General features: G+C 36.0%; 2 protein-coding genes across 7 annotated transcripts in view; both read left to right on the top strand.

Moving 5' to 3' along the window:
* The window catches only part of LOC130049153 (multiple epidermal growth factor-like domains protein 10), a 31,610-nt gene extending 24,830 nt beyond the window's left edge, over positions 1–6,780 (top strand). For 5 of the 6 annotated variants that reach the window (XM_056146364.1, XM_056146360.1, XM_056146362.1 and 2 more), the window contains 7 exons: positions 967–1,104; positions 1,922–2,065; positions 3,643–3,771; positions 4,097–4,115; positions 4,216–4,262; positions 5,171–5,192; positions 5,351–6,780. In XM_056146364.1, the coding sequence (XP_056002339.1) occupies positions 967–1,104; positions 1,922–2,065; positions 3,643–3,771; positions 4,097–4,115; positions 4,216–4,262; positions 5,171–5,192; positions 5,351–5,447 (596 nt within the window). In that variant the 3' untranslated portion in view covers positions 5,448–6,780. The remainder of the gene's footprint in view (positions 1–966; positions 1,105–1,921; positions 2,066–3,642; positions 3,772–4,096; positions 4,116–4,215; positions 4,263–5,170; positions 5,193–5,350) is intronic. The other variant, XR_008797658.1, reaches the window with a different exon arrangement.
* Positions 6,781–8,223: 1,443 nt separating this feature from the next.
* The window catches only part of LOC130049156 (coadhesin-like), a 29,040-nt gene continuing 11,953 nt past the window's right edge, over positions 8,224–25,310 (top strand). The window contains exons 1-5 of the mRNA XM_056146367.1: positions 8,224–8,501; positions 12,756–12,986; positions 18,103–18,354; positions 21,517–21,654; positions 21,941–22,078. Coding sequence (XP_056002342.1) covers positions 8,447–8,501; positions 12,756–12,986; positions 18,103–18,354; positions 21,517–21,654; positions 21,941–22,078 — 814 coding nt within the window. The 5' untranslated portion in view covers positions 8,224–8,446. The remainder of the gene's footprint in view (positions 8,502–12,755; positions 12,987–18,102; positions 18,355–21,516; positions 21,655–21,940; positions 22,079–25,310) is intronic.

The following is a 25,310-nucleotide window of genomic DNA, read 5'->3' as shown; positions in this document are numbered from 1 at the left end:
TTAGAATGATAACGAGCTATTTCAAAATTATATTTTTGAAAACATGTGACATCTACCCCCTAATTGGGGCGCATAGAGATTTAAATTTTAAAAATATTGCCATTTAGTCTTTAAAATCCTCTAAGATGTGTCGGTATAGATGGACTTATATCCTCCCGAAAGCACTGCGCTACGACATTTACAAGATGTGAGTGATGTAAATCAAAGGTAAAATATCCAAAGACCAATTAGTAAATATGAAATTGTAAAAACGTTCCCAAACCAACACCATTCACACAAAACGACTTATGAACGTCTTGCAATAAATTTGCGCGTTAAATGAACTTCTACGTTTTTGATATCATAGACAGTTTCTCGTTCAATAGAAATCATACTCACAAACACTCACATCTGTTTCATATCTGGATGTTTTTCAAAACACAGATGCTGACGGCAACAACAACTGAACTCTATAACGCACGGGATGATTTAGCTTATAAATCCTCAGTTTCCCATCTTTATTTAAAAACAACCCATTATCACTTATTTCATACTCGAGAACATATTCTGCGATTTTATCAACTTTGGAAAGAGGCTATTGATAAACATGGTGTAGGTACACGGTGTTTGAAATGTTTCATTCGAACCAGCATTTCACAAATTATATGTTTGGTAGACTGATCTTATTTTGAAATACAAACTGTCATTGGATCGAATGTTGTCTAAGGTGTTCTTATCAATTGTAATACCACTCTTCACACACTAATTTTGATTACGGATTACTCCGTTTTACATCAATTACCTATGATCTTACGTCTCTCAACTGATTTAATACGCAAGATATATATGATAGCATACTTTTGGAAAAATGAATTACTTTCATTCTAATGAATTACTTTGATATTGTTTTCTTCCTGCAAAACAAACTTTTGGGGAATATCCTTGTTGTATACATGCTGGCATTAACTTGATATTGGTGTCTTCCAGAATGTGATGGTGGGATGTACGGCCCAGCCTGCACACAGAGGTGCGGCCCCTGTCTAGACAACGAACAGTGTCACCATATTAACGGCACGTGTTTGAATGGCTGTTCTTCCGGATATCAGGGAGGGAACTGTGAAGAAAGTGAGTTTTACATACTCGTATAATACACATGATTGCATGTATACATATATTCGGTATCAAATAGACACGTTAAAAGCATGCAGTGCATTTATTTTAGTGATCAATTTTTTCGACAGTATATTGGAACTCACATAAACACGAATTTTGCTCATTTTTACCCGACCTGTTTCTATAATCTCATGAAATAGAGTTTATTACAAAGCTTCTATATCAATAGAAACTATTTTACAGTGGCATTCAGCTCGATATTTAGATACATCGACAACGTGTTTTCTATTAACAATCATGATTTTCATCCATATATAGATTCAACACATCCCAATGTACTCGAAATAAAAGACACCACATAGCTTTCTACATTTGCTTCGTACTTAGATATTATATTAAACATAGCATCATGTATACCACAAATTAAAGACAAAGTAAATACAACACATATACCGTAAACTTGAAACTAAAATAGCTATAACGCTACACCATAATGTCGCCAAATTAAACCTAAAGTGAGTATAATTTTACACCATATACACCTCAAAGTTAGAGCTAAAGTTATGCCATGCATAACTTTAACTGCGAGAGAACGAACTTTGACAAGAAACCATGAAAATAACTAGAAGTAAATTACACAATTTGGAATAATTGAGAAAATACAGTTAGTTCCCTTTTATTGCACAATCTGCTATGTATAACAATTTATTGGGGGCAATATACACTACATTGAAGTGTTAAATGAAAGATACTTTCAAAAGAAATTCAAGACTGAGATAGTATACCTTGGGAGTAATTACACTGAAACGTATATAATTCAATTCACCAGACTGTCCTAGTGGATATTTCGGTATCAATTGTGAGAACAGCTGTACGGTGTACTGTGGTAGAAATGGTAGTTGTGACCGGACCACCGGGATATGTGATGGAGGATGTAGGGAGGGTTGGAGCGGACCTCTCTGTGGTACTGAAGGTAACAACTATTTGTATATTTGTAGTCATTTCATGTGAACAAGAAAACAAAGTCTATTTTCTCACCTTTGGAGAAGCAAGCATGAATAAAACAAGGGATGATGAGTTTTAACATACATTCTTGGATACATTCAGGTGGTGATAGTTTGTGGTTAAAAGCATTTGCTGAGTCATGTTCTTACCACGATCGCATCAAAGCTTTACGACCTCACAATAATGTCGATCACCAAATCAAGATGCGGTCAGAAGAAAAAATTGGATCGGAACATGATGGAGTTAGAGAACAGGGAATTTTGCAAATGATAGTCTTCATTACGACCGCGCTACCATTTTTCCACATTTAAAGCGCTCCTGACACGTTTTCACAACGATCAAACGCTAACCAGCTAATGATCATACTAGTTTCTGCTACGGCATAAAATCGTATTATAATGTTACGTAGACTAAGAAAATTACCCGACAATATTCATACGCTGTTACTTATCATATCACGCTTGCACTCCGCTTCTTGTATAGCATAAACGTAACAAAGGATTTGTTGTGGGCGTGGTAAAAGCGTAGCTAAATTTACGGCGTTCCTGACCGTATTGCGCTTTTACGTCGACCATAAAAATATCACTACGATCCAGGTTTGTTGTATTATCATGACTTTTCTACCCAACCTTCAATAAATATGACATTACCCCGCTTAGCAACAATCCTGTTCTGCTTCATGAGATATGAAGATAGCGAACAGTGATAAATGAAAGCCGAAGATAACCAATAGTGATCAATCTCATAACCCCTATAAGCAATTCACAATAGAGAGTTGGGCAAACACGGACCCCTGAATATGTCAGAGGTGGGATCGGGTGTCTAGGAGAAATAAGCACCTCCTGTCGACAGGTCACATCCACATTGAACCCCATATCTTGATCTTGATCAGGCAAACGGAGTAGTCAGTAGTCAAAATCAATCTGCCCAAAACGGTATATCAATCGATATGAAACACGTCAGACAACATTTGACCCATTTTTAATGTATACATGCTCAAAATGATGTGGTGGTGTGGTGGGAGCATAGAATTTCCCGATCATGAAAATCCTTTTAAAAACCACGTTTCTCTCAAGATGTGTCACATTTCGGTGACGATTTGATCGTAATAGAAGCTGTGTCTATTTGTGAACAGGGGGAGAGGGCTAGACGTAAATACAGACATAAGCTGTTCCTTTACCAATCACTCGATGTTTGTAATTGATTGTCTGGTAGCAGAAAAACCTGAGTTTGTTGGACGTTGTTACGATAGACAACATTCCCCCCCCCCCCCCCCCGTGGTTCTAAGCGTCGTGTATAGGTCCAGTAGCACTTTGTTTACAGTTGGTGAGGTATCCTGGCCGAAAATCGATCGAAGACATGCAATGCCAACAAGAACCAATAAGACTTGTATTGTTTAAATTGTTTTCCCGGTTTTTGTGTTTGGGTGAGATTAGTGTTTGTTATTATTACATCATCTCGGCCTTTTCCGGTACACTAATTGATAAAACATATGAATTATATCCTTATATTAGCTCTTGATGTTCAATTTAATTATCTTTATAGAAAAGCCAATATCGAGAGCCACATGTACTGCAGACGATAACACCGTCTTCATAGTAGGCCTGGTAATATCCGTTTTCGTTGTGATCGCCGGAAGTGCCGTGAATTTCCTGATATGGAAGAGAAATCAGAGTGAGTATATAAAGTGCATGGAATTCATTGAGATGGTTGTTTTCATTTTAAGGAATGTAAATGTGTAAAAAAAAAAAAAAAAAAAAAAAGTAAACGTAAAATCGCAAAAGAAAAAGAACTGAAGATATATCTCAAAGCGCTGTTAAAAGTATAGCAAAAAATGATTTTAATACAAAGCCACACTATAGTCTAATTTATTTCTTCATCGTTACTATTGTAAATAATAATAAAAAAAAGTCAAAATGTCCGCATGCATTGGGGTTTCTATCTTTTATATGTCTGTATAATACACATGATTTATTTTTTTATTTTGTTGCTGTTTTAGCCAAGTATAAACAGAGAGGGTAATTATATTTAATTATGTATTTATATCGGTATTGTGTAACTGTATAATAAACTGACAATTTTCCGGATATATAATGGAACGTCTATTACCAATTCCAGATTAAAAGAAAACTTCGAAAGTCAACCTGGAGCAGTTCATGTCTCAGGTAGAAATCTTCTTTATCAGCAGAATACAACACATGTATATTGATTCGACTTTTAACATACCGTTTAAATATCTTCACGACGTTTTAGCAAAACCATATATTGATAACTCGCAATGAAAGACATCACAGCATCTTTCAACCTGCTTCATTTTAGGATACTTTCATAAATTCAATTTTATGACAAACGTCTCCATCGTCAGTTTCTCATATTATTGTAGAAATATTCCATTCAAACTTACATGTAGTGTTAATGCTTATCAACTGATTTGATACGCGATGACATGTTCCACGTATGATCATTTCTTAAACGGAGCAGGCTACCGACCTGTGAGTTCGTGTTACATGGGTTTCGTTTAAAGTCTGTATTTCATAAATTCTAAGGTATTATCTCATTTGCAAATTCAACCTCTCATTGCTTAAAAAGTTCTCTGACGTGTTTCAGTTACTAGCAGGGTGTGTCAGTCAATAGGGGACGCTTAATCCATCTAAGCACATGGTCCCACTTCTGGTGTTTCTTGGAATCTATGTTTCCCCAACTCTTGATTTTTATTCTTTATAGGATTTGTGAAATAAGAAAGACAATCAATGATCATGATGTTTGTAAATTCTGCACTTTCTTATCTAAATGACATAAACTGATACACTGAAAAATAGAGACTTTCTTCTTCACCAACTTGCATATTATCCTTAATTTGGAATTTTAAACAAAAACACGACTTTGATGCCTTAGTCGCTGAAGATAGCTATATCTGATGAAAATGGTTGACAATCTGATTTCCGGTTTCTTGAAACTTCAACTCTAGAAGATATTTTACCCGCAGCCCATTGGTTTTTTCCAGTCGTCTCCAAATACTATATATTCATTCCTTATATGTTTCACATTACATATGAAATCACTTTTTTTTCAGATATAACAAGCAGTGCAGATCGGTATGTATGCATTAATTCTTGTAAGCACAGAAATCAATATTCAAGAGCTGAATGAATAAGCAGGAATTGTATTAAACTACATGTCCTAGTACATGACCCATATAGCATGACTTGCAATTCATTCAGCATCGTGTGTCACGTGTATTATTATATAACAGGGTTGGATCCCCGTATGCAGAACTCGGAGACAAAGACAAGTCGAACATGTACGATGAACTTCACCATTATACCGAAGCTGCTGGAAAAATTAATTGAACTCTATTATTATTTATGTAGACACTTAGAGGGGTAATACGGATATATAGGGGTCCTTAAAAATCACATTGGGCGAGGCGTAAGCATATATAACGATTTTATTATGCCGATGATTTTACGTATATATCAATTAAAGGCATATTTACAATATTCCTTCTTCGTGTTTTCTAATGTACATGTACAACTGTCATAATAAATGATTGTAATGTATGTATTCTTGAGATAATTTATAAAAAGTACAACAATGAAAATGTGGCTGCAACATTTAAACCATCAACAGCGCGATAAAAATAAGTTTTTCAACAAACTGTAAATTCAAAAATGAATTCATTTCTTTTCGTATACCTATATATATGGAGATATTGGTCATACCTATGGGCCTCAACCACTGACCCATGAGCCATGAATTTCATAATTTGAGTATAAAGCTTGATGATCATCATATTCATGCATTTAGTTTTTCTCAAATATATATGGGAACAGAGAAGATTTTCTCTGATTTAATACATTTCTCTCTATACGGCCATGTTGACCCCACCCTGGGTCTGAACCCCTGACCCAGAGGGCATGAATTTTACAATCGATGCAGAGGGCTTTATGGACATCCTAATTATGTATTTAGTTTGTCTGGAATATATATTGGAGTAGAGAAGATTTTCTAAAATCTAATACATTTCCACTATATGGCCGCATTGGCCCTGCCCTGGGGTCTTAACCCCTGATACGGGAGCTATGAATTTCACAATTGTGATAGAGGGCTTCATGGACATCATAACCATGCATCTAGTTGTTCTGCCACATTTATGGGATTAAAGAAGAATACCTTTGAAAATATGTCCATTTTAGCATATTTTGCCCCATCCACGAGACCTGCCATTAATTTCAGAATATATATTCTATTCTTCTTATCCTAGAGATGCATCATACCAAAAATGATAAAAACAATATTTTATATTACTTTGAAATTATAAGAAATTAGGTTAAATGTGAAACTGTTTTATGAATTGTCGATATGCTTATAAATGTTTTTCTTCCAACTACAAGGAGGAGACCTGTCCTCCTGTAGTACTGCCATGGGGGTTGTGAATGGACTGTATTCTACGTGAGGCGTTTTATATATATATATATATATTCCATTCTGTATACATGTATGTGTGTTGTCCATCAATATATAACTTTTAATTTGAAGACTGATAATCTATAATATGCATGACAGTTCGAATTTTCTTATGAATATATGTATCAAATGATATGTCAGAACAATCAATTTGCTATTATTGTACGTACATGTATATTCTTTCATATTGTTGTTGTTGTGTGATAATAAAAGATTATCAAATTGGAAAAAAAATACAAAAAAAATGGTAACAATTGGCAGAGTAGATTTTAAGAAATTAAAAAGTTAAAATTGTTAACGGACGACGCACGACAACGGACGAAGGTAATCGACATTAGGTCTCCTGAATGACTCTGTTGACCTAAAACATTTGTGTAAACATTAAGATATGCAATGTAAAAAGAGAATCTTTAAAAATCCCAAATAGGACTTCAATCCGAAGGGTATATAAAGTGTACAATATACACTAGCACCAAAAACAGAAGTACTGATTAATGTTTACACTTATTATTAAAATGTAATTAATCATTTTTGGCAAAATGATACTTGATACATTCATAACCCTGTCATCTCTGGAGATGTCACATTTGAAATAGAAAATCAACGCATTTTTTATTAACGAATTGCAGATTAAACATCTCTTACAAGCAAATAACCAGAGGACCTTTTCCATCTTACGAAGCATGATGATTATTTAAGGGAAAAAAAGTAGCGTTTTCGTGTATTGTGTAAGTTAACCTCCAAGGTCGAGAAATGTTGTTTTAAAAAAATAAACGCTGAGGCGTTAATTTTAATGATTCCACCCGCATGAATCTAGGATAAACCGTTAGTTTAATACGTTTCCACAGCCTAATAGAAATGAGAGAAAGAAGGAACAGCATGATAACGGATAGATCTTCCGTTGTAGGAATCGAAAGGAGGCCAAGTGTATTGCTGAAATAAATTGACCTCTATGTTATCGGTCACTCTTAGTGTCAGGTATACCCGAGACGTGCGTTTTGTATTACGTATTCGATCGATAAAGGGGTCACTGTCTTATCATATCAGACATGTGCCAAATTAAACTTCCTAGTTGAAGGTGTACCGGACGGAGCGGATCTTGCGCTTTGATAAATTCCCCGTCATCAGGTAAGGCTACTGAATGAGATCTGTATAAAGCATTAGTTGCACGGTCTGAAATACTTTCAGCTGAATAACATATACACAACTGTATCTATAGCTGTTGTGAAAAATGCATCATTAAGTAAAGCCCTTTTTAAACATGTACGGATGAGGCGCCGGATTGTCAATCCGTGAAAGTCCGTGACAATCCGTACTCACCATGTACAAATCGAATATGCATCAAGCATGATAAGCATATATCGCAAGATTTTGAATTTAATCGCCTTCAAACTCGAAAACCACGCAAACTGTTTCATTTAAAACACATGTAAAGTACTTTTAGGCATGAAATGAATTAATTTTGCTGAATAGATTAAAAAGTTTAGAAACATGCGATGTGTCCTTTAATATGAACGTAAATCGCAAACAAACTTTTTGTTTATGCTAAGTAAGTATTTACATTAATTATCTGTATGGTAGTGTCAATCAAAATATCTGATTAACTCTCTTGTATTTGTTACTCCAAATCATAGACTTAAAATCTGTCCCTCACAATTTTCTGACAATGTTTGGCTTGGTGAAAATGATATTGACCTTCCTTAGACATTTGAATTATTAATGATAAATGCATTATGTTTAAGGTTTGAATGCCCGATTTAAGGGAACAAACGCTTTGAATTAGTGTCCAACGTGATCATGTTTTGCCTCCCTTGCGACTCATTGAGCTATTTTGAATTTCAGGAAGAAGACAGATAATTTTCCCGAGTGAGGAAATGTGACAATGATACTTATCATTTTCCAGTGTATGCTGTTTTTAATACGCACAAGGGCATATGGTAAACTACACACTGTATCTCACTTTCTCCAATTCTTTATCAAGTACATGTATTTGCTTTCCAGGAAAAAAACCCAAACACTTCAATATGAGTAAATTTACATGTCAATCATAAACACACTATTGTGTAGATCTTAAAAGATAACTTTTGTTTCGGCAATTCACTGTAAAATAAAACCAATAAAGTATTGCAAGACATAAGCGATGTTTTAAGGAAAACAATCTTTGTGCGGGCACTTATTATATAACAAAATCATTTATGGTGATATATTATTCTAAAGCAATACTAGATGTCATGTTGATGTCGAAAAATGTTGCTGTAAAATTGCGATTTACTATTTCAATGACTGAAATAAATAAGGTTATAATATACAATACAACTAGCCGACCTATATCAAGGTAATGACTTTATCAGTTATGAAATCAAGCAGCATAGAAAATGAGGACATAATCACCGTATTCAAACTGTTGAATAAGCGTGTTTTCAGAAATGATTCTAAGTAAATCACAAATATTTATACACCCCTATCTTGAACAATAGGCTATGCGGGATACTTCATATCCGTGCCTTACGCAACTTTGCATGGAAGAAACGGCTACATCTACTATCAGCAAAAAGTAGCTTAGGAGACATTTTATCTTGAACCAGTGACAAATTTTCACTTTAAAACATATACCGTAAATCTGGATATTTTTGCGTCGATTTATTTGCGCGATTTTTTAATAAAAAGCCTATATATTCATTTTTGTGTTTTTTTATTTTTGCGAATTTATGCTCGAGCTAAAAATAAATCGACAAATAAATTCCATCGTACGAATTTATGTCATTAATTCAGTTCTGTCAACCCAGCAGACATTTGTTTACATACTGTTAAAGACCCTCGCTAGGCGTGGGTGCATTGAAAACTAAATTACAAAATTTAATTATGTCTTTTTGTAGTTTTTAAAAGTAATGCCGAGCGTTACAATATAACAAACTATCTACGGTATAGGACAGTCGAAACAACGTGAACGTGTATATTTCATAAAATCAACTTGTTCTATTTCAAATGTCTAATACAAATGACTCATTGAATTGGTGGATCTAGAATATTTTTTTTACGGTAGAGTTATTTTTGAGTACAACATTTTTGCGAATCCAACTGACTCGCAGAAACGGTAAATATTAATCGACAGCAACCCCCCCCCCCCCCCCAGATTTACAGTATTTCTTTTTTGGAGCGGTAACTTTGTAATGATTCTGATGCAGTTTGATTGTGTCCCATACAAGTGGTAGTTCCTTCTAGGAAGCGATATGCTTAATGTGCAGTGTATTTAGTAAAAAAAATAATTAGTCAATTATATCATATAACTAATGAATCCAATTTACAGGGTTCAGTCATATTGTCTAAGTGTATAATCAACATTGTTTATGTTAACTACTAATATCTACAAGTAGGAAATGGAGAGAGAGAGAGAGAGAGAGAGAGAGAGAGAGAGAGAGAGAGAGAGAGAGATGGACAATTACACTGTAAAGTAAAGTTGACCACGTTTGACTTTCTTGATCAATGAAAAACAAAACCAAAATATTTCCTTTTGTTCAAACTTCAAAATTGTTCAAGGGAGGGGTTCAGGGGTTCGTCCTTCGCTACTGGGCTCATTTCAATCTTATATCATAACCGTTTTATTATAAGATGTGGGAACAATCAAGCAATTTATTTTATCAAATTAACGAAACTTATAGCTTGTCAAGAAAGCTTCACCGCCGTGTTCGTACGTGTATATGTGCCTAAGCTCGTGATAATGAAAACGCTTAGATGATATGTCACACAGTATATTATGTCTGAAATGGTTTTCACGATAGCGAAAGAGGGGGGGGGGGTTGACTAGCATGGTGGTTTATTATTTATTTATTTTTTTTTTGGTTTCGACTTATTTCTTTAATATCTGACCATTGCATGTCCCCAAAATCACTTTAGAATAATACGGGGGAGATTTTGTTTTACAAAAAAAAAACATACATGCAGTTGAACTGTGTCCTTTTTAAGCATGTCTTGGCTTTCTGTATTTTACATCCTGCAGACCTTGCACAGCTGTTTAAGTTGAAGTTTGTCATTTTAAGCATGACACCCACTTTTTGCAACCAGCTCCTCTCACAGCTTTTACTTGACATTTTTCAGAACTTCTACATCACACATGTAGATGTCATCAAAGCATTTAATATATAGATGTGACATTTTAAAAGTGCTTCTGTTTAATATACCATATGTCCAGTATGTTTTGTACCGTGGTCTCTATCATAAGACAATATGAGATATTTCAAAGCAACCCGGCCATTTCTGTTCTTGAATCGTGTTTTGGTTGAATCTTTTGATTATAGATTTATTCAGAGAAAAAACTGCGAATAGAATTAATCTAGAATGTTATGGAACTTGTTCAAAAATCTTAGAAATGCAAAATAACATAATGGACACCTTTCGTCCAAACTATAAAATCATTCAGTTCAACTTCCATTAAATAAATTGGTTTATCTATACCATTTTTTCGCAAGGCAAGGCCTGACAACCATATGGATTTCATGAATGAAATCCAAATATGGACTGAAAATACATGGAATTCTAGAAATCAAATCTATTTTCGGTATTTACTATACCGCTAGTGAGGATTCCTCAACTATGATTATGATTTCAAAACTAAGTACATAAAGTTTCATTGGGCAAAATTAAGATGATCAGTATTGAATTTTGATCATTTTTCATGATCGAGAGATCCGCATTCGGTACTTTCTGACTGTGGTCCATTGTTGTATGATATCTGATTATTGAATTATGTTCAAATTATCTAATATATATGCCCCGGAATCGACGATTCGGGGGCCATTTGATTTTTGGCTTACCCGTCTGTCTGTGGCAAAACCCTTAACCTTGGTCATATCTTTTACACCTTAAGAAGTAGAACCTTCATATGCGATATGTGTACATGTATATATCATGGCAAGATCTTTCCAATTACAGCTTTGACTTTAGCATTGACCCTTCACTACTTTTAGATTGATTGTGTTACGTCTCGTTGAGAATTTTCCACTCCTATTAATAATAATAATAATCATTGGTTTTATATAGCGCCTTATCCAGCGTATGCTGCTCAAAGCGCTTTACAATAAGCAATGTACATTATTACCCCGGCAGACCTTATATCAATCTAGAACTTTCTCAGCGTCCTAGGAAGCATATAGTGCAAGCTGCCATTACAATCGCTAGAGCACTAACATTCTAACAATATCTAACAAGGACTCGAACCCACGACCTTTCGGTCGAGAGTCTGACGGCCTAACCACTCGGCCACCTATTGAAACGTCACCAGCTGTAGGCGAAGAACCACATATTTAGGCCTATGCTTATCGCTCGGGGCCGTAGTAGTAAGGGTTCTTGGTCGTGTTAATGCTTGGTCCCGACACGAGACCTCCGTTGATAAGGTCATATCTGAGAGACTCGTGGTTCTCACTTCTAAATGCTGTAAAATTTGCGAAGGGGTACATGTAACCACTATATATTTTAATGTCTTAGGTTTGACGCGGCAGTGGCACGAGTAGGGCTCGAACTCATGACCTCCCGGTTACGAAGTGAACGCTTTACCGCTGAGACATCTTCGCAAATATGCCACTGAGTTATCGAATACATTTTATATATTTCAAATTGTAAAAGGTGCTATTTTATATTAAGCGTGTGCATTTATGTGATAAGATATTTACAACGATACGAAATTTGGTGACATTGACCTAATTTTTGAAATTTTCCAAAAAAAAAAAAATAATAATAACCTTTGTCATAGATTTCATATTTGGTATGTTCATTCCTTGTAGCAAGACCATTCCATGGGTGCTAACATTTTTGACCTCGTGACATTTGATTTATCATTTGACCTAATTTAGACAATCCTATTTAACGCCTTTTCTTTTAAACCGCAAGGTACTGTTTTCATATATAGCAGTTGCATTTCCTGTGAGAAGACCTCTCCATTGGTACCATTTATTAATCCTCTGACCTTGGAATTGATATATGACCTACTATGAAAGTAATTCACGGAAATGTTAATACGTTATGATTTGATCACGATTGGATTTTTGTGAAGTAATCTGATTGAATGGTGGACAAAGTAAAATTATTTCATATTCTCAGTATCGTTACAAAATTTTCAACTACAATGCCTTACAGTTCCATTATTGTAATGTAAGGACATCAGTGTTTTCACAAACACATCTTGTTATTATCTAAAGAAAATCTAGCACTACAAAGACCAGCATGGCAGTCACATGATTATCATGGTAAAGAAACGGAGTGGGGAGCTGCGAAGGCGGTTGACGGAAAATACATTGACCGCTCATCAGGAGGAAACCAATGTACCATATCTGCGAATGATGAACCAACGGCGACGTGGAGAGTGGACCTGGGGGGCGTGGTCAGCATCAGCGTCATCAGCATCTATTACAGGACTGACAATAGTCCAAGTAAGGGCATAACATAATGATTCACAAGAAGCTGTCTTTTTACAGTGGATTTACTCTTTTAATGCGATCAACATTGGTCAAGTAGGGACAGGTACATGTTAATACGTGTAATACAGGTAATTTCTTTATTCTCCATATGTCGCCAAGTGAAATACCACAATTATATTAACACGTATAATTGTTTAAGTCGGATGATTTATAATGTTAAGGACACCTTATCTAAAAGTATATATTTAGCTTTGAAATATTCCAGAAACCTACGAATCTTTCTTTTTCGTTTTTCATTTACTTCCATTCCAGATTTCTTCACCGATATCGATTTGTTACTTAGCTGTAGGTAAACATGCTTATTCAAGAAGGATTGCCCGTTTTGTTCAACACTACGGGGTGCTTACTCCTCCCAGGCACTCCAGCCCACCTATCCTAAATCCAGGGGTCTGTGGCTATTTTGAATGGGTGTTGCTAAAACGGGGAGCGGAAAACGAAACGGTATTTAAATATTAGATAGATTAATGTATCTTTGATAACACAAACTATCGGGGAAATGCTTTATGTTGATTGGAAACAAAACTTTTCGGAATTTGTTTACAAGCGGTATAACAATTTTATCTTAATATTCTGTATTATAAATTGATTAAGCGAGGTTAAACGTCTGTATAAGAATTTATGATTGATGGTATATTGTTTAACGTACCTCTCGAGAATTTTTCGCTCAGACGTCAGCATTGCATTGCTATTCGTAAGAGGTGGCAACATGGGGGCGGTCCTTCGGAGGAGACCACAAAACAGGCCCCGCTTCACAGCAGGCGTGGCACGATAAATATCCCTCCCTACTCAATGGCCATGGGCCATAATTATGCAGCCCTTCACCAGCAGTGGTGGCGTCTCTCCATATGAGTGAAAAATTCTGGAGCGTGAAGTTAAACACTATACAACAAACCAATTTTTTACTATGGATCGTAAAAATCATCTTAGTTTTCATTGATTCTGTTTCAGTCTTTCTTTCCCGCTGTATCTCTTCGGGTTTAACACTAATATGCAGGATATCGGTAAATGTACGAACTTTCTCATCAATTCATACCAATTGAAGCAAACCCTTTAAACACATCGGACTCTTTCGCTTTAAAATTTGATGTGGCACATAATTTAAATGTATGTAATACCACGTGTAGAGCTAAATTCAAATTCAATGATCTTTAAAATATCTAGTTTGATTAAAAGCAAATTACATTTAAAAAGGCAATGTTTGGGAATAATTATTCAAAACATTATTTAATTTTTCACAATTTTGTTTTCGCGGGGGGCGGGGTGGGGGGGGGAACAGTCAGAATAAAGTAATAAAATTTGAAAGGGGTTAAATTGTAAGTCAATTCTTTTTCAGTATGTTTACTTTTCTTCTTGATTCTGAAACAACAGACTGTAATAATCGGGGGGGGGGGGGGGGGGGGGGGGGCAGAACATGACAAACCCGAGAAAGATGGATGGTACTCAATGCTTAAAACATTTTTGTTACGCAATTCTTTGTCTTTTTAGGCTTGTATATAGAAGAAAGTCCTCTTGTAGTGCAAAGGTTACCTGTAGGTGTTCAATAAGTTGACAGTTGCTGTCCATTATTTTTAAGAATGGACAGATACTGTCCGTTGTTAAAAATAATGGACAGTAATTGTCAACTTATTGGACAGTGTCAGGTAAACCCAATAACTTATTAAACATCTACAGGTAGGCTGAAAATAAGAGAAAGACAATGCATTTGTCAAAGAGATACAAATTTAATTTTAAATTCCCCACAAGAAAGAATCAAAACAGATATTGGAAAAATCACTGAAACACTAAAAGAAAAACGATATTTTCCTTTAGTAAAATTATCTGCTTCATCTCGTAAGATTCACAATTTTTTAATTCCATTGGCCATTACTATATCGCATCAAAACTTGAATTTGAAAGTCATACATGTATTTCCATACTGTATTTGAATTTCGATGGATTCAGAGGCACATTCCGAAACTTCTTCACAACGCTTTTTTATGTTTTCTTAATTAGCATATCCTAATTCTGAATTATTATTTTCGCTTTCATCAATAATTTCATTTCACGAGATAGGTGTATTTGGGTTCTTTTGGCTGGCGTTAATTATTTCCTCATCCAAATATTCGAAAAACACAATGTTTTTCAGATAAATATCTGGCCCCATAACTTTCTCACCCTCCATATCCAGAGTATTTGCAGTACTTTCACTGGAATCCTTAAATTTTGATTGTGCAATGAAAATGCTTTCCCATCAGATGAGACATGTTGATATGGTTCAGTACTATAGAAAGAGTGAATATAAAACCTGCAGTAGAAGACACTGTCTAACAAGTGAACAAAAGAAACAGAATTCTACACAAGACTGGTTATATTGTCAGACTATTCGAAATAGCTTTAATCATAATTATCATTGCGAATGGGTTTACCTGAGTCTGTCCATTCTTAGAACAAAAGATGTAATGTTTTAAGTAGGATATAAGCCTCAAAATGTCTATTCTGTGAGAAAACGAACTGATCTCGGCCCTACGGGCCTCGATCAGTTCTTTCTCTCACAGAATGGACGGTTTCTGGCTTAAATCCTTTACTTAATACTTTGCATAGTAAGTTAATGGTTTTGAAATACACATGCATTAATATGAAGAATATGAACGGTGGATTCTTTGGATGGCTTTCCGTTTTCTCTGTAAATGTTGCTTCCCTTGTCTATAATAAGCTTTTTGGTTTTACAAAATGCTGACCTTCTCATAACATTATTGCATACAATATTTTCCGTTGGTTGCCGTTCCGTTGTCCGGTCCGAGGTTTAGCAACAACCATTTTGTATTCCGTGTAGGCGTTATGAGATTAATACGTGAAATAACTGTTCGTTATCTTCACCTTCTCATTGAATCACTGTGGGGTTATGGTTAAAATTACGCAAGTGTTTTGATAGTTTTTGATGTATCTGTAGTTTTTGCTTATTGAATAATAGTTCGATGTCTTTTGTATAGAAATTAAACCACTTTTACATATCAGAAGAGCACCTCTCCCGTTACAGAAAACACCGTCCAATATATTTAGAATTGTATTAGAAATCAAAGAAAAACATTCATCGGTTAAAATCTGCCCTGTCGGTGTTCTTGTGGTACTTTTTGTAATACCATAATACATTTTAGGTGACTTTGGTGAATATCAAACTAAAGATTTTTAACACACCAATATCTGAAAGACAAAAGTATTTCTTTGAAAATATATACTTGATACAAACACCATGGTAACGGAATATGTAAATGTATATTAGGTCGGACGATCATAGACTTATGGTACTGTTTTCCTTCATAATTATCCATGGGAATATGACATAAATCTCTGAGCAAGCAAACTGATTGATTGATTATATCTTGTTTGCATGCGGGTCAAACGCTCTATCTCTAGCCAGCCGCGGCGGTTCCAAATGAGGTATATTTCTTTCACAATATATCATTATCACATTCACCTGCATATGATGTTTATATCTCTCAACTGATTCTATACGAAAGAGCTTGCTCTGCGTATGGTCAGTTTTAAATCGAGGCAAGCTACTGACAAACGAGTTGATTATACAGGGGTTTCATTAATCTCATCTAGAGTCAGCATTTCTCTAATTCTATCTCGTTATAATGATTTGCTCATGCAACCTATCATTTGGGTTAAATTCTGTCTGACGTGCTTCTTATCGACTGGGAGACCGTTCTTGACACGTTCACCGATTTTGACTACGGGTTACTCAGTTTACCTGATCAAGATATAGGGCTCACAGCTGCTGTGCCCGTGGGTGCGTGCTCCTTTTAGGCACATGATCCCACTTTTGGTGTATCAGGGGGTCCCTGTTTGCCCAACTATTTATTTAGTATTCCTGAAAGGAGGTATTCAGGATATGGGGCTCACGGCGGGTGTGACAGGTCAACAGGGGATGCTTACTCCTCCTAGGCACCTGATCCCACCTCTGGTGTGTCCAGGGGTCCGTGTTTGCCCAATTATCTATTTTGTATTGCTTGTAGGAGTTATGAGATTGATCACTGTTCATTATCTTCACCTTGCATCGATCACTGTTCATATCTTCACCTTTCATTATGAACATATGTACCACACTTGATTATCCTAGTCATATTCTTACTATTTTTATCTTTCCCATAATGTGGTGAAGGATGAACAGACAAACACACAACACCATGTCATTATACAAATACTGCAGTGGTGGTTGAATATGTTAATGAAAAATAATCATCCTAGCCTGGTTAGTTGTGTTTCATCTGGGTATGTGGCTCTAAATCTACTCACACAACTATGGCCCGTGTCCTTAAAAAAACCAACCTTCTCCTAAATAACCGGGAACATGTTTGTCAATTTTCACTTAATTCTATCGTTTCGTTTTTATCAGTATACATATGTATATACCGTTCCAGGAATATCTTGTAATCGGTTCGTTCGTTTGTTTAAAATATTACATCGTTTCATGAATGACAAGAAGTACTATAAGTGTAAGAAAGTAATAACTATGCAAATGTGCCACCGAAATGAAGTTTTGAAAGTGAATTATCTATAAAATTGGCATTTTAAATTGTTTACAGATCTGACACGTGCCCAGTGCCTCGTTTTCGCTTTTTTTTTTCGAACTGGTGACCTCCGAGGTCAATGGACATCGGAAATTACCAGCAGGAATTACTGACAGGATGACAATGATTCATGAATCGATATATTCTGGTGATTTGACGGATTTATTGCTACAGATTCACTACGATTTTATAAAGTTATATAAATTCAACCACATATATGTTGAATAGTTGTTATCTTATTTTTCCAATTTATTTACAACTTATATTGCTTTAAATATATTGGCGGATCAAATGTCTGAGGTTGTTGTTTCAAGATGTAAGGGGTATTCGCTCAACTCAACGGTCAAACCGAAAAAGATAATATTACAAACTGGCATCACCCGGGAAAGAACCTTGAACCAGATCGCTACATTTATCTTCATATTTTTTTCTTCGTCGTGGTGACCCTTCGGGTGATGTTTTTGCGTTAACGGATACATTGAATATTGTTTTAACAAAACTTAATGTGATTTTAGATCCCGGTTCCTTTTCAAGTCGGTTTGTTGGATTTTTCCTTTACGTGTCCAACACTACGTCAAAGGATGATGGCCATCTTTGTTTCCATGAGATACAGAATGTGACCGGCACACCGATAGAGAATCAGTTAATAAGCTGTTCTGTTCATGGACGATATGTTATCTACTACAACGAGCGGAAGCCGGGCGTTAACTATCCTAGTTATTACTCACAACACGCATATAATGAACTGTGTGAAGTGGAAGTTTATGGTGAGTCAATCCAGTTTATACTGCTTTAAGTTTTTTTCCCCACACATACATTCCAATGAATTGTATTCAGAGATGCTTGAACCCGAGTTTTGTATTAATCATACGAATACAAATTATAGATATTTTTTTTTCATTATAGACTCGTGGGAATCCGGGTTAGAATAGGTCCTCAATACTCCTTCCTTGTCGTAAGCAGGGAGGAATCTTCATCGTGCTACACCTGCTGTGTGACACTGGACCTCGGTTTTAGCAGTCTCATCCCCATTTAGTCGCCTCTTACGACAAGCAAAGGGTACTGCGGGTACTGTTTTTGCACTTGGTCGTAGAAAAAAATCATGATATCAAATATGAGAGTTTCAAAAATTAGGAGTAATGTCAATTTCTAAAACTTCACATAATTTTAAGGTATTGTCTTAAAATTTAAAATGGAACTTAAAAGCAGTGGAGGTTAGATTCTAACCTTGTTCCCTATGGGATTAAAATTTAAGAACGTAATCTCTTACCATTAAAAAGTTGCGGTTAGGGGGTGTAATTTTTTATGAGGCATGGTGCTTGTGCCTCCCAGTGGATCCAGGACAAAGCCCTGGTGGATTTCCAGGGAGCGAAGGCCCCGGACGCTCCTAGATTTTACAGAATTCATAAAGCTTGAAATATGTAATTTTTAGTGTTTTCTGTCCTTTTTGATAAGGTGAAATTAATAAAATGGTTTTCAAATACGGATATAAAAAGTTTGATACAAGTGATGGAAATAAATAATATTCTTTTTGCACTTGGTCGTACGAAAAAAAAAATCATGATATCAAATTTGAGAGTTTCAAAAATTAGGAGTGATGTCAATTTCTAAAACTTTACATAATTTTAAGGTCTTGTCTTAAAATTTAAAATGGAACTTAAAAACGGTGGAGGTTAGAGACCAAATTTTTTAATTATTGGCGAAAATATTGAATTTTTATACAAAATTTCGAGTAAATTAAATTAAACTTCTTTAAGAATCGGTGTTCTCTTTCGAAAGATATCAACCAAATCAATAAATTACAATATTTAATATATAGTTCCAAGTCTTAACTTCATGTATCATGAATTATAAAAGTGAAATACACTATAAAAATTGGAGACAGTAGGTGAACCAGAAACTGTAATATCACGCAGATTTAGAACTTTTCGATTAATAAATCCTTCCACCTACAATACAATCCCTGCAACACCCTTTTAAAATTTGAATTGACACTTTTTTTCAACTGGATAGGATTCAGTAATAGATGTGTAATACATTTGAACCAATGGCATCAGTATTGAACCAGTAAAATTGCTCCTTCTCCAACCGCTCGGTATTTAAAAGTGAGAATCACGTTTTTTTGGACATGACCTTTATACTGTCGTGGCTGACTTTGTCACGTTAAAAACCCCAGTGTTACGGCCCTGGGTGTAGGTCTAAATTGATGGTACTTCACCTACAGCTGATGACGTCTCAATATGAGTGAAAAAATTATCGACGGTATGTTAAACAAACAACTAACAATATGGTCAGAAAGTTGGGTCACTCATTTCTTTAAAACATCAAAGAAGTGTCGGAGCTTTGTCATTTGTGCATAGGAATTTAGTATTTTACATTCTTGAATATCAGTTATTGTCTCACGATTGAAAGATTATATACATTACATAAATTAAAACGAATTCAAATCAGGTCTATGGAAATAAATTTGCCTGAAAACAGAAAATTAAACTGAATTCTTATAAATTTAATTTGTTTAGTGCTAAATATAATTTAAAATACGACAGTAATTTATTGCGACTTATCATTTCAGGAGAAAAAAGGAAACATTATAACACTTGATTTTGCCTATGAAAATTGCTTTGAATGTTTACGTCACTGCATTTCCATACTTCAAAATGTCATACATGTACAATGTTATAAGTCCCAGTACATACTACATCTGTATATACTTTGAAAAAAGTACATGTATCAGTTTTATTCATTTTTTTAAACAAATTAGTACGTCTGTGAAATATTGGTCAACCTATTAATTGCGATGAAAAATGCAACTTGCATTGAATGGATTCAATTATACATTGACAACATTGACTGGTCAAAGTTGCACAAAGTTAACTTGTTACTTGTACATTATAATGCTAATCATGATTAAATGATCATAGTTATAATAAAATATGTTACAACAATTTTCAGACCTGTATGCTATCATTCTTACTTGTTTTAAAATAGATCATGATAAGTTGGTTTTAGAATACAAAATTAGCATGCTAGCCGTAGAAGCAAATAAGAATAATTATCAAATTGTAAGAGAGAATTCTCTACATTTACATCTAATGTGATAGTAGGCCGCCATATTTCACCGTATTATTTATAGATATTGTATAACCTTGATAGAATGATGGAGTTTGAGTGCATGGATATTGGTAGTTATTATCTATTGAGTTGAAATATATTGCAAAATAGCGCTGCATGTAATTAATATTTTTCTACCTGTACATAATTTTACCTACTGAGAAAGTTCAAGAAACATAAGTTTACATTTATAATTATATAATTGTAATGGTTGCTATGGTGACAGTATTGTACTGGGAATGTTTCTTATGGTAACTGTTAGTTAAGATAAGGTCTGTATGATATACTTAAGAGAAAATATTGTTAAACGTGTTTGTTCTTAATAAATACCATAACATTGTTTAGAATTGATTACCATGTGTGTATCATTGAGTTTCAAGTGTTACTTCTAAATGAATGAAATTATACACCACAATATATATCATATTCGTGACGTCATATATCCGGAACCATGCAAGATAAGACCATAAAATGTTCAATGCGCAATTAGGCATACATGTATGTCATTTTAAAGTGAAAATCTCATTTTTAATAAATTCTTCATTTGGAATCAAAATCTCATGGCTGGTCACAAATACTTAGTTGAAGCATCCTGCGCAGGTGTGCTAAAAAACTCAGGGGCTAACTTCCTTCAATCATCCTCTGCACATGATATATGGAAATCACTCAACATTCAAAAGTTTTAAGTAAAGTTGAACTTTAATCCTACAGACAAACAAGAAACCTGTCTCTTCCCGACTTAAGTCGAGGGGGGGGGGGGATAAAAAGGAAGCCACTAATGCTCTGTGTATATTATACATTCGCTTTGGTTATAACAGGGTGTCATGACCCAAAATACTATGGCGATAATTGTGACCAACTGTGCTCTGAGGGTTGTCTAGAGAAAACGTGTGACGCCATGACGGGCCACTGTCTGAACTGTTTACCGGGATATCAAGGTCTTCGCTGTGATGAGCGTATGTATATATTCATATAAGATATAAGCCATTGAGAATCTTAATTTTGGTCGAGTTTGTGTCATGGTTGTGTATGGCCAGAGCAGGAATATTATGGATTGCGTGGAACAATGGCTTATGCTGGCATGAAGCGTTGCAATCCATCACCTCGTGATTTTTTTTTTTTTTAAATGTAACTCATTTCTTTAAGAAGTGTGTACCATTTATATAATTGCACCCTGCTTTCTAGATTTCATTGGTATTATAACAATTATGTTAACTTGACATGAGGTATGTTTTGTTTTAGTATGTACTGATCAGAAGTACGGACAGCAGTGCTCGTTACAGTGCGGTAACTGTAGCGATGGAGAAGCATGCAACCATGTCAACGGCACGTGTCCATGGGGATGTGATGAGGGGGTAGACGGGGATGAATGTCAGACACGTGAGTACTTTATTGTCATAGTAATTCACTCATTTCGTTACTAACTTGAAAATACGGATGTATATGTAATTGCTGTGGTAAAAGTTAGAAATTCATTTCAAAATTAAGGATTATTTCCCTCATACATAGCTCTTATCCTTAGACGAATTTGACTCCAGTTTTTGGCACTCTGTTTTCCCCTAAAATAACTCTTACAAGCTCATTATTATTTCGGATTTCAAACACTTCGGTTGAGCATCACTGAAGAGATATTACTTGTCGAACTGCGCAAAATTAGTACCGTATAAGTTTTACATTACGTATGAAGGCTATTGAAACAAATGTCTATCTCAGATTTTGTGTATCTCGCTAAACAACATTTATACTACCGGGTATTCGTTATACAGGTCATATCGTAATGTTATATGATAAATTCATTTATTTCTATTATGTCATTGGTATTCTCGTCATTAAAGGTATGTTTTGGTACAATTATATATAGAACAAGTAGCAAACTAATAAAGAAAATATAGACAACGATGAGTAGATTGGTACTGCAGATCCAGAGAGTCCGGAAGGGACCCTGTTACACTTCCTGTGTTGTGGTGAGGTGTCCAGAGAGTCCGGTAGGGGCCCTTCTACACTTCGTGTACTGTGGTGAAGTGTCTGCTACACTTCGTGTATTGTGGTGAGGTATCCAGAGAGTCCGGTAGGGACCCTGCTACACTTCGTTTGTTGTGGTGAGGTTTGCAAAGAGTCCGGTAGGGACCATACTACAATTCTTGCGTTGTGGTGAGGTATCCAGAGAGTACGGTAGGGACCCTGCTACACTTCGTTTGTTTTGGTGAGGTGTGCAGAGTGTCCGGTAGGGACCATACTACAATTCTTGCGTTGTGGTGAGGTGCGCAGAGAGTCCGGTAGGGACTCTGCTACACTTCGTTTGTTGTGGTGAGGTATCCAGAGAGTCCGGTAGGGACCCTGCAACACTTCGTTTGTTGTGGTGAGGTATCCAGAGAGTACGGTAGGGACTCTGCTACACTTCGTTTGTTGTGGTGAGGTGTGCAGAGTGTCCGGTAGGGACCATACTACAATTCTTGCGTTGTGGTGAGGTGTGCAGAGAGTCCGATAGGGACTCTGCTACACTTCGTTTGTTGTGGTGAGGTGTGCAGAGAGTCCGGTAGGGACCCTGCTACACTTCGTTTGTTGTGGTGAGGTTTGCAAAGAGTCCGGTAGGGACCATACTACAATTCTTGCGTTGTGGTGAGGTATCCAGAGAGTACGGTAGGGACCCTGCTACACTTCGTTTGTTTTGGTGAGGTGTGCAGAGTGTCCGGTAGGGACCATACTACAATTCTTGCGTTGTGGTGAGGTGCGCAGAGAGTCCGGTAGGGACTCTGCTACACTTCGTTTGTTGTGGTGAGGTATCCAGAGAGTCCGGTAGGGACCCTGCAACACTTCGTTTGTTGTGGTGAGGTATCCAGAGAGTACGGTAGGGACTCTGCTACACTTCGTTTGTTGTGGTGAGGTGTGCAGAGTGTCCGGTAGGGACCATACTACAATTCTTGCGTTGTGGTGAGGTGTGCAGAGAGTCCGATAGGGACTCTGCTACACTTCGTTTGTTGTGGTGAGGTGTGCAGAGAGTCCGGTAGGGACCATGCTACAATTCTTGCGTTGTGGTGAGGTGTTTACAGAGTCCGGTAGGGACTCTGCTTCACTTCGTTTGAAGTGCGCAGAGAGTCCGGTAGGGACCATGCTACAATATTGCGTTGTGGTGAGGTGTTTAGAGAGTCCGGTAGAGACTCTGCTACACTTCGTTTGTTGTGGTGAGGTGTGCAGAGAGTCCGGTAAGGACTATGCTACAATTCTTGCGTTGTGGTGAGGTGTACAGAGAGTCCGGTGGGGACTCTGCTACACTTCGTTTGTTGTAGTGAGGTGTGCAGAGAGTCCGGTAGGGACCATGCTACAATTCTTGCGTTGTGGCGAGGTATCCGTTACGGTCAACCCTCAGGGCGGGGAGAAGATCAGGGGTGGATGAGTCCAGCAGAAGGTTGTGGATAGGTCCATCTTCACGTCATCGTTTCGATCGCCCACAGTTATCCACAGTATAATCGGGGGAAATTATTCTTGAAAGCTAACGCAATTCTTCATATGTTATCAATCAACCATCAGATCTCCTATAATTGTCTTCTTAAACTGTGTTAAGGACGCAGCAAAGGAAGCATCTCCGATTTAGAGGCCGTTAGTGATACTGATGGCGGGTCCACCAACTTTCTGCCTTAATTTGCCTACTTACTAGTATTTTCATGACCGCCTAGAGATCCTTATTTATTGGACGGAAGAGGGATCAGTTATTATAGTTGCCGGATAACAACATAATTGTCAGTTGACCACTCAGTCTCTATTTACCAATATAGGTGGTAATTTTTAATTTTGGTTTACGTTTGTATGTGATCTCGTTAATTATTTTGTTTATTATCGTTGCTTTAGTATCCATATAGGATTAAAAAAGACCTTTCATGTGTTTAGCAGCATATGTCCCAATAAGGTTACGTTGTTGCATTAGTTGGGGTCGTTCAGATGTTGCCTGCTGATCGAAATCATAAGTTTTGGTGTGATTTTGTTCGATTCTTTGGATGAAATCTAAACTTTCCAATTAGTAACTTAAATTCATTTAGTTGATTTAGTTAAATATGAAATCTGCTACACAAACATTCAATGACGCTATTCAGTTAAGGATACTACTCGTTGTTTGAAATAGTTTCTTTATGAATATTTAGTGCAAATTTTTTTTATTTGTTATCTTTTTTCTCTGCTAGTGGACAGTCTGTCCCTGAGAATAATTGCCACTCGATATATGCTATTTCATGAATATACTTTTACTGCTTATAGGAGTTAGGAGATTGATCAATGTTCGTCATCTTTACCTTTCTTTTAAACAAAACTGATACAAATGTTTATACTAACTCACTGTATATACACTATGTACAACGTATTTATAGATTCTTGTGATAATTCATCAGTGGCATGAGATGCTAAGCTTCTTAAATTTCAATTGTTACAACTTCAGAGCACGAGTTCTTTGACTTGTTGCATTTCTTGTAATATAAATGTAATATGCATTTACTGCACAGGAATCCATGGGTGATTTTCGTAAAGAGAAATGAGAAATGTCATTTTCTCTATAAGGTTTTTCTTATAACGATATACGTGTAATACTTATTTCAAACTAATGTTCATGGTTGATTATGTATTG

This window comes from Ostrea edulis, chromosome 8, assembly GCF_947568905.1.
Source record: "Ostrea edulis chromosome 8, xbOstEdul1.1, whole genome shotgun sequence".
NCBI lineage: Eukaryota > Metazoa > Mollusca > Bivalvia > Ostreida > Ostreidae > Ostrea > Ostrea edulis.
This window is presented reverse-complemented; position numbering and strand designations above follow the sequence as displayed.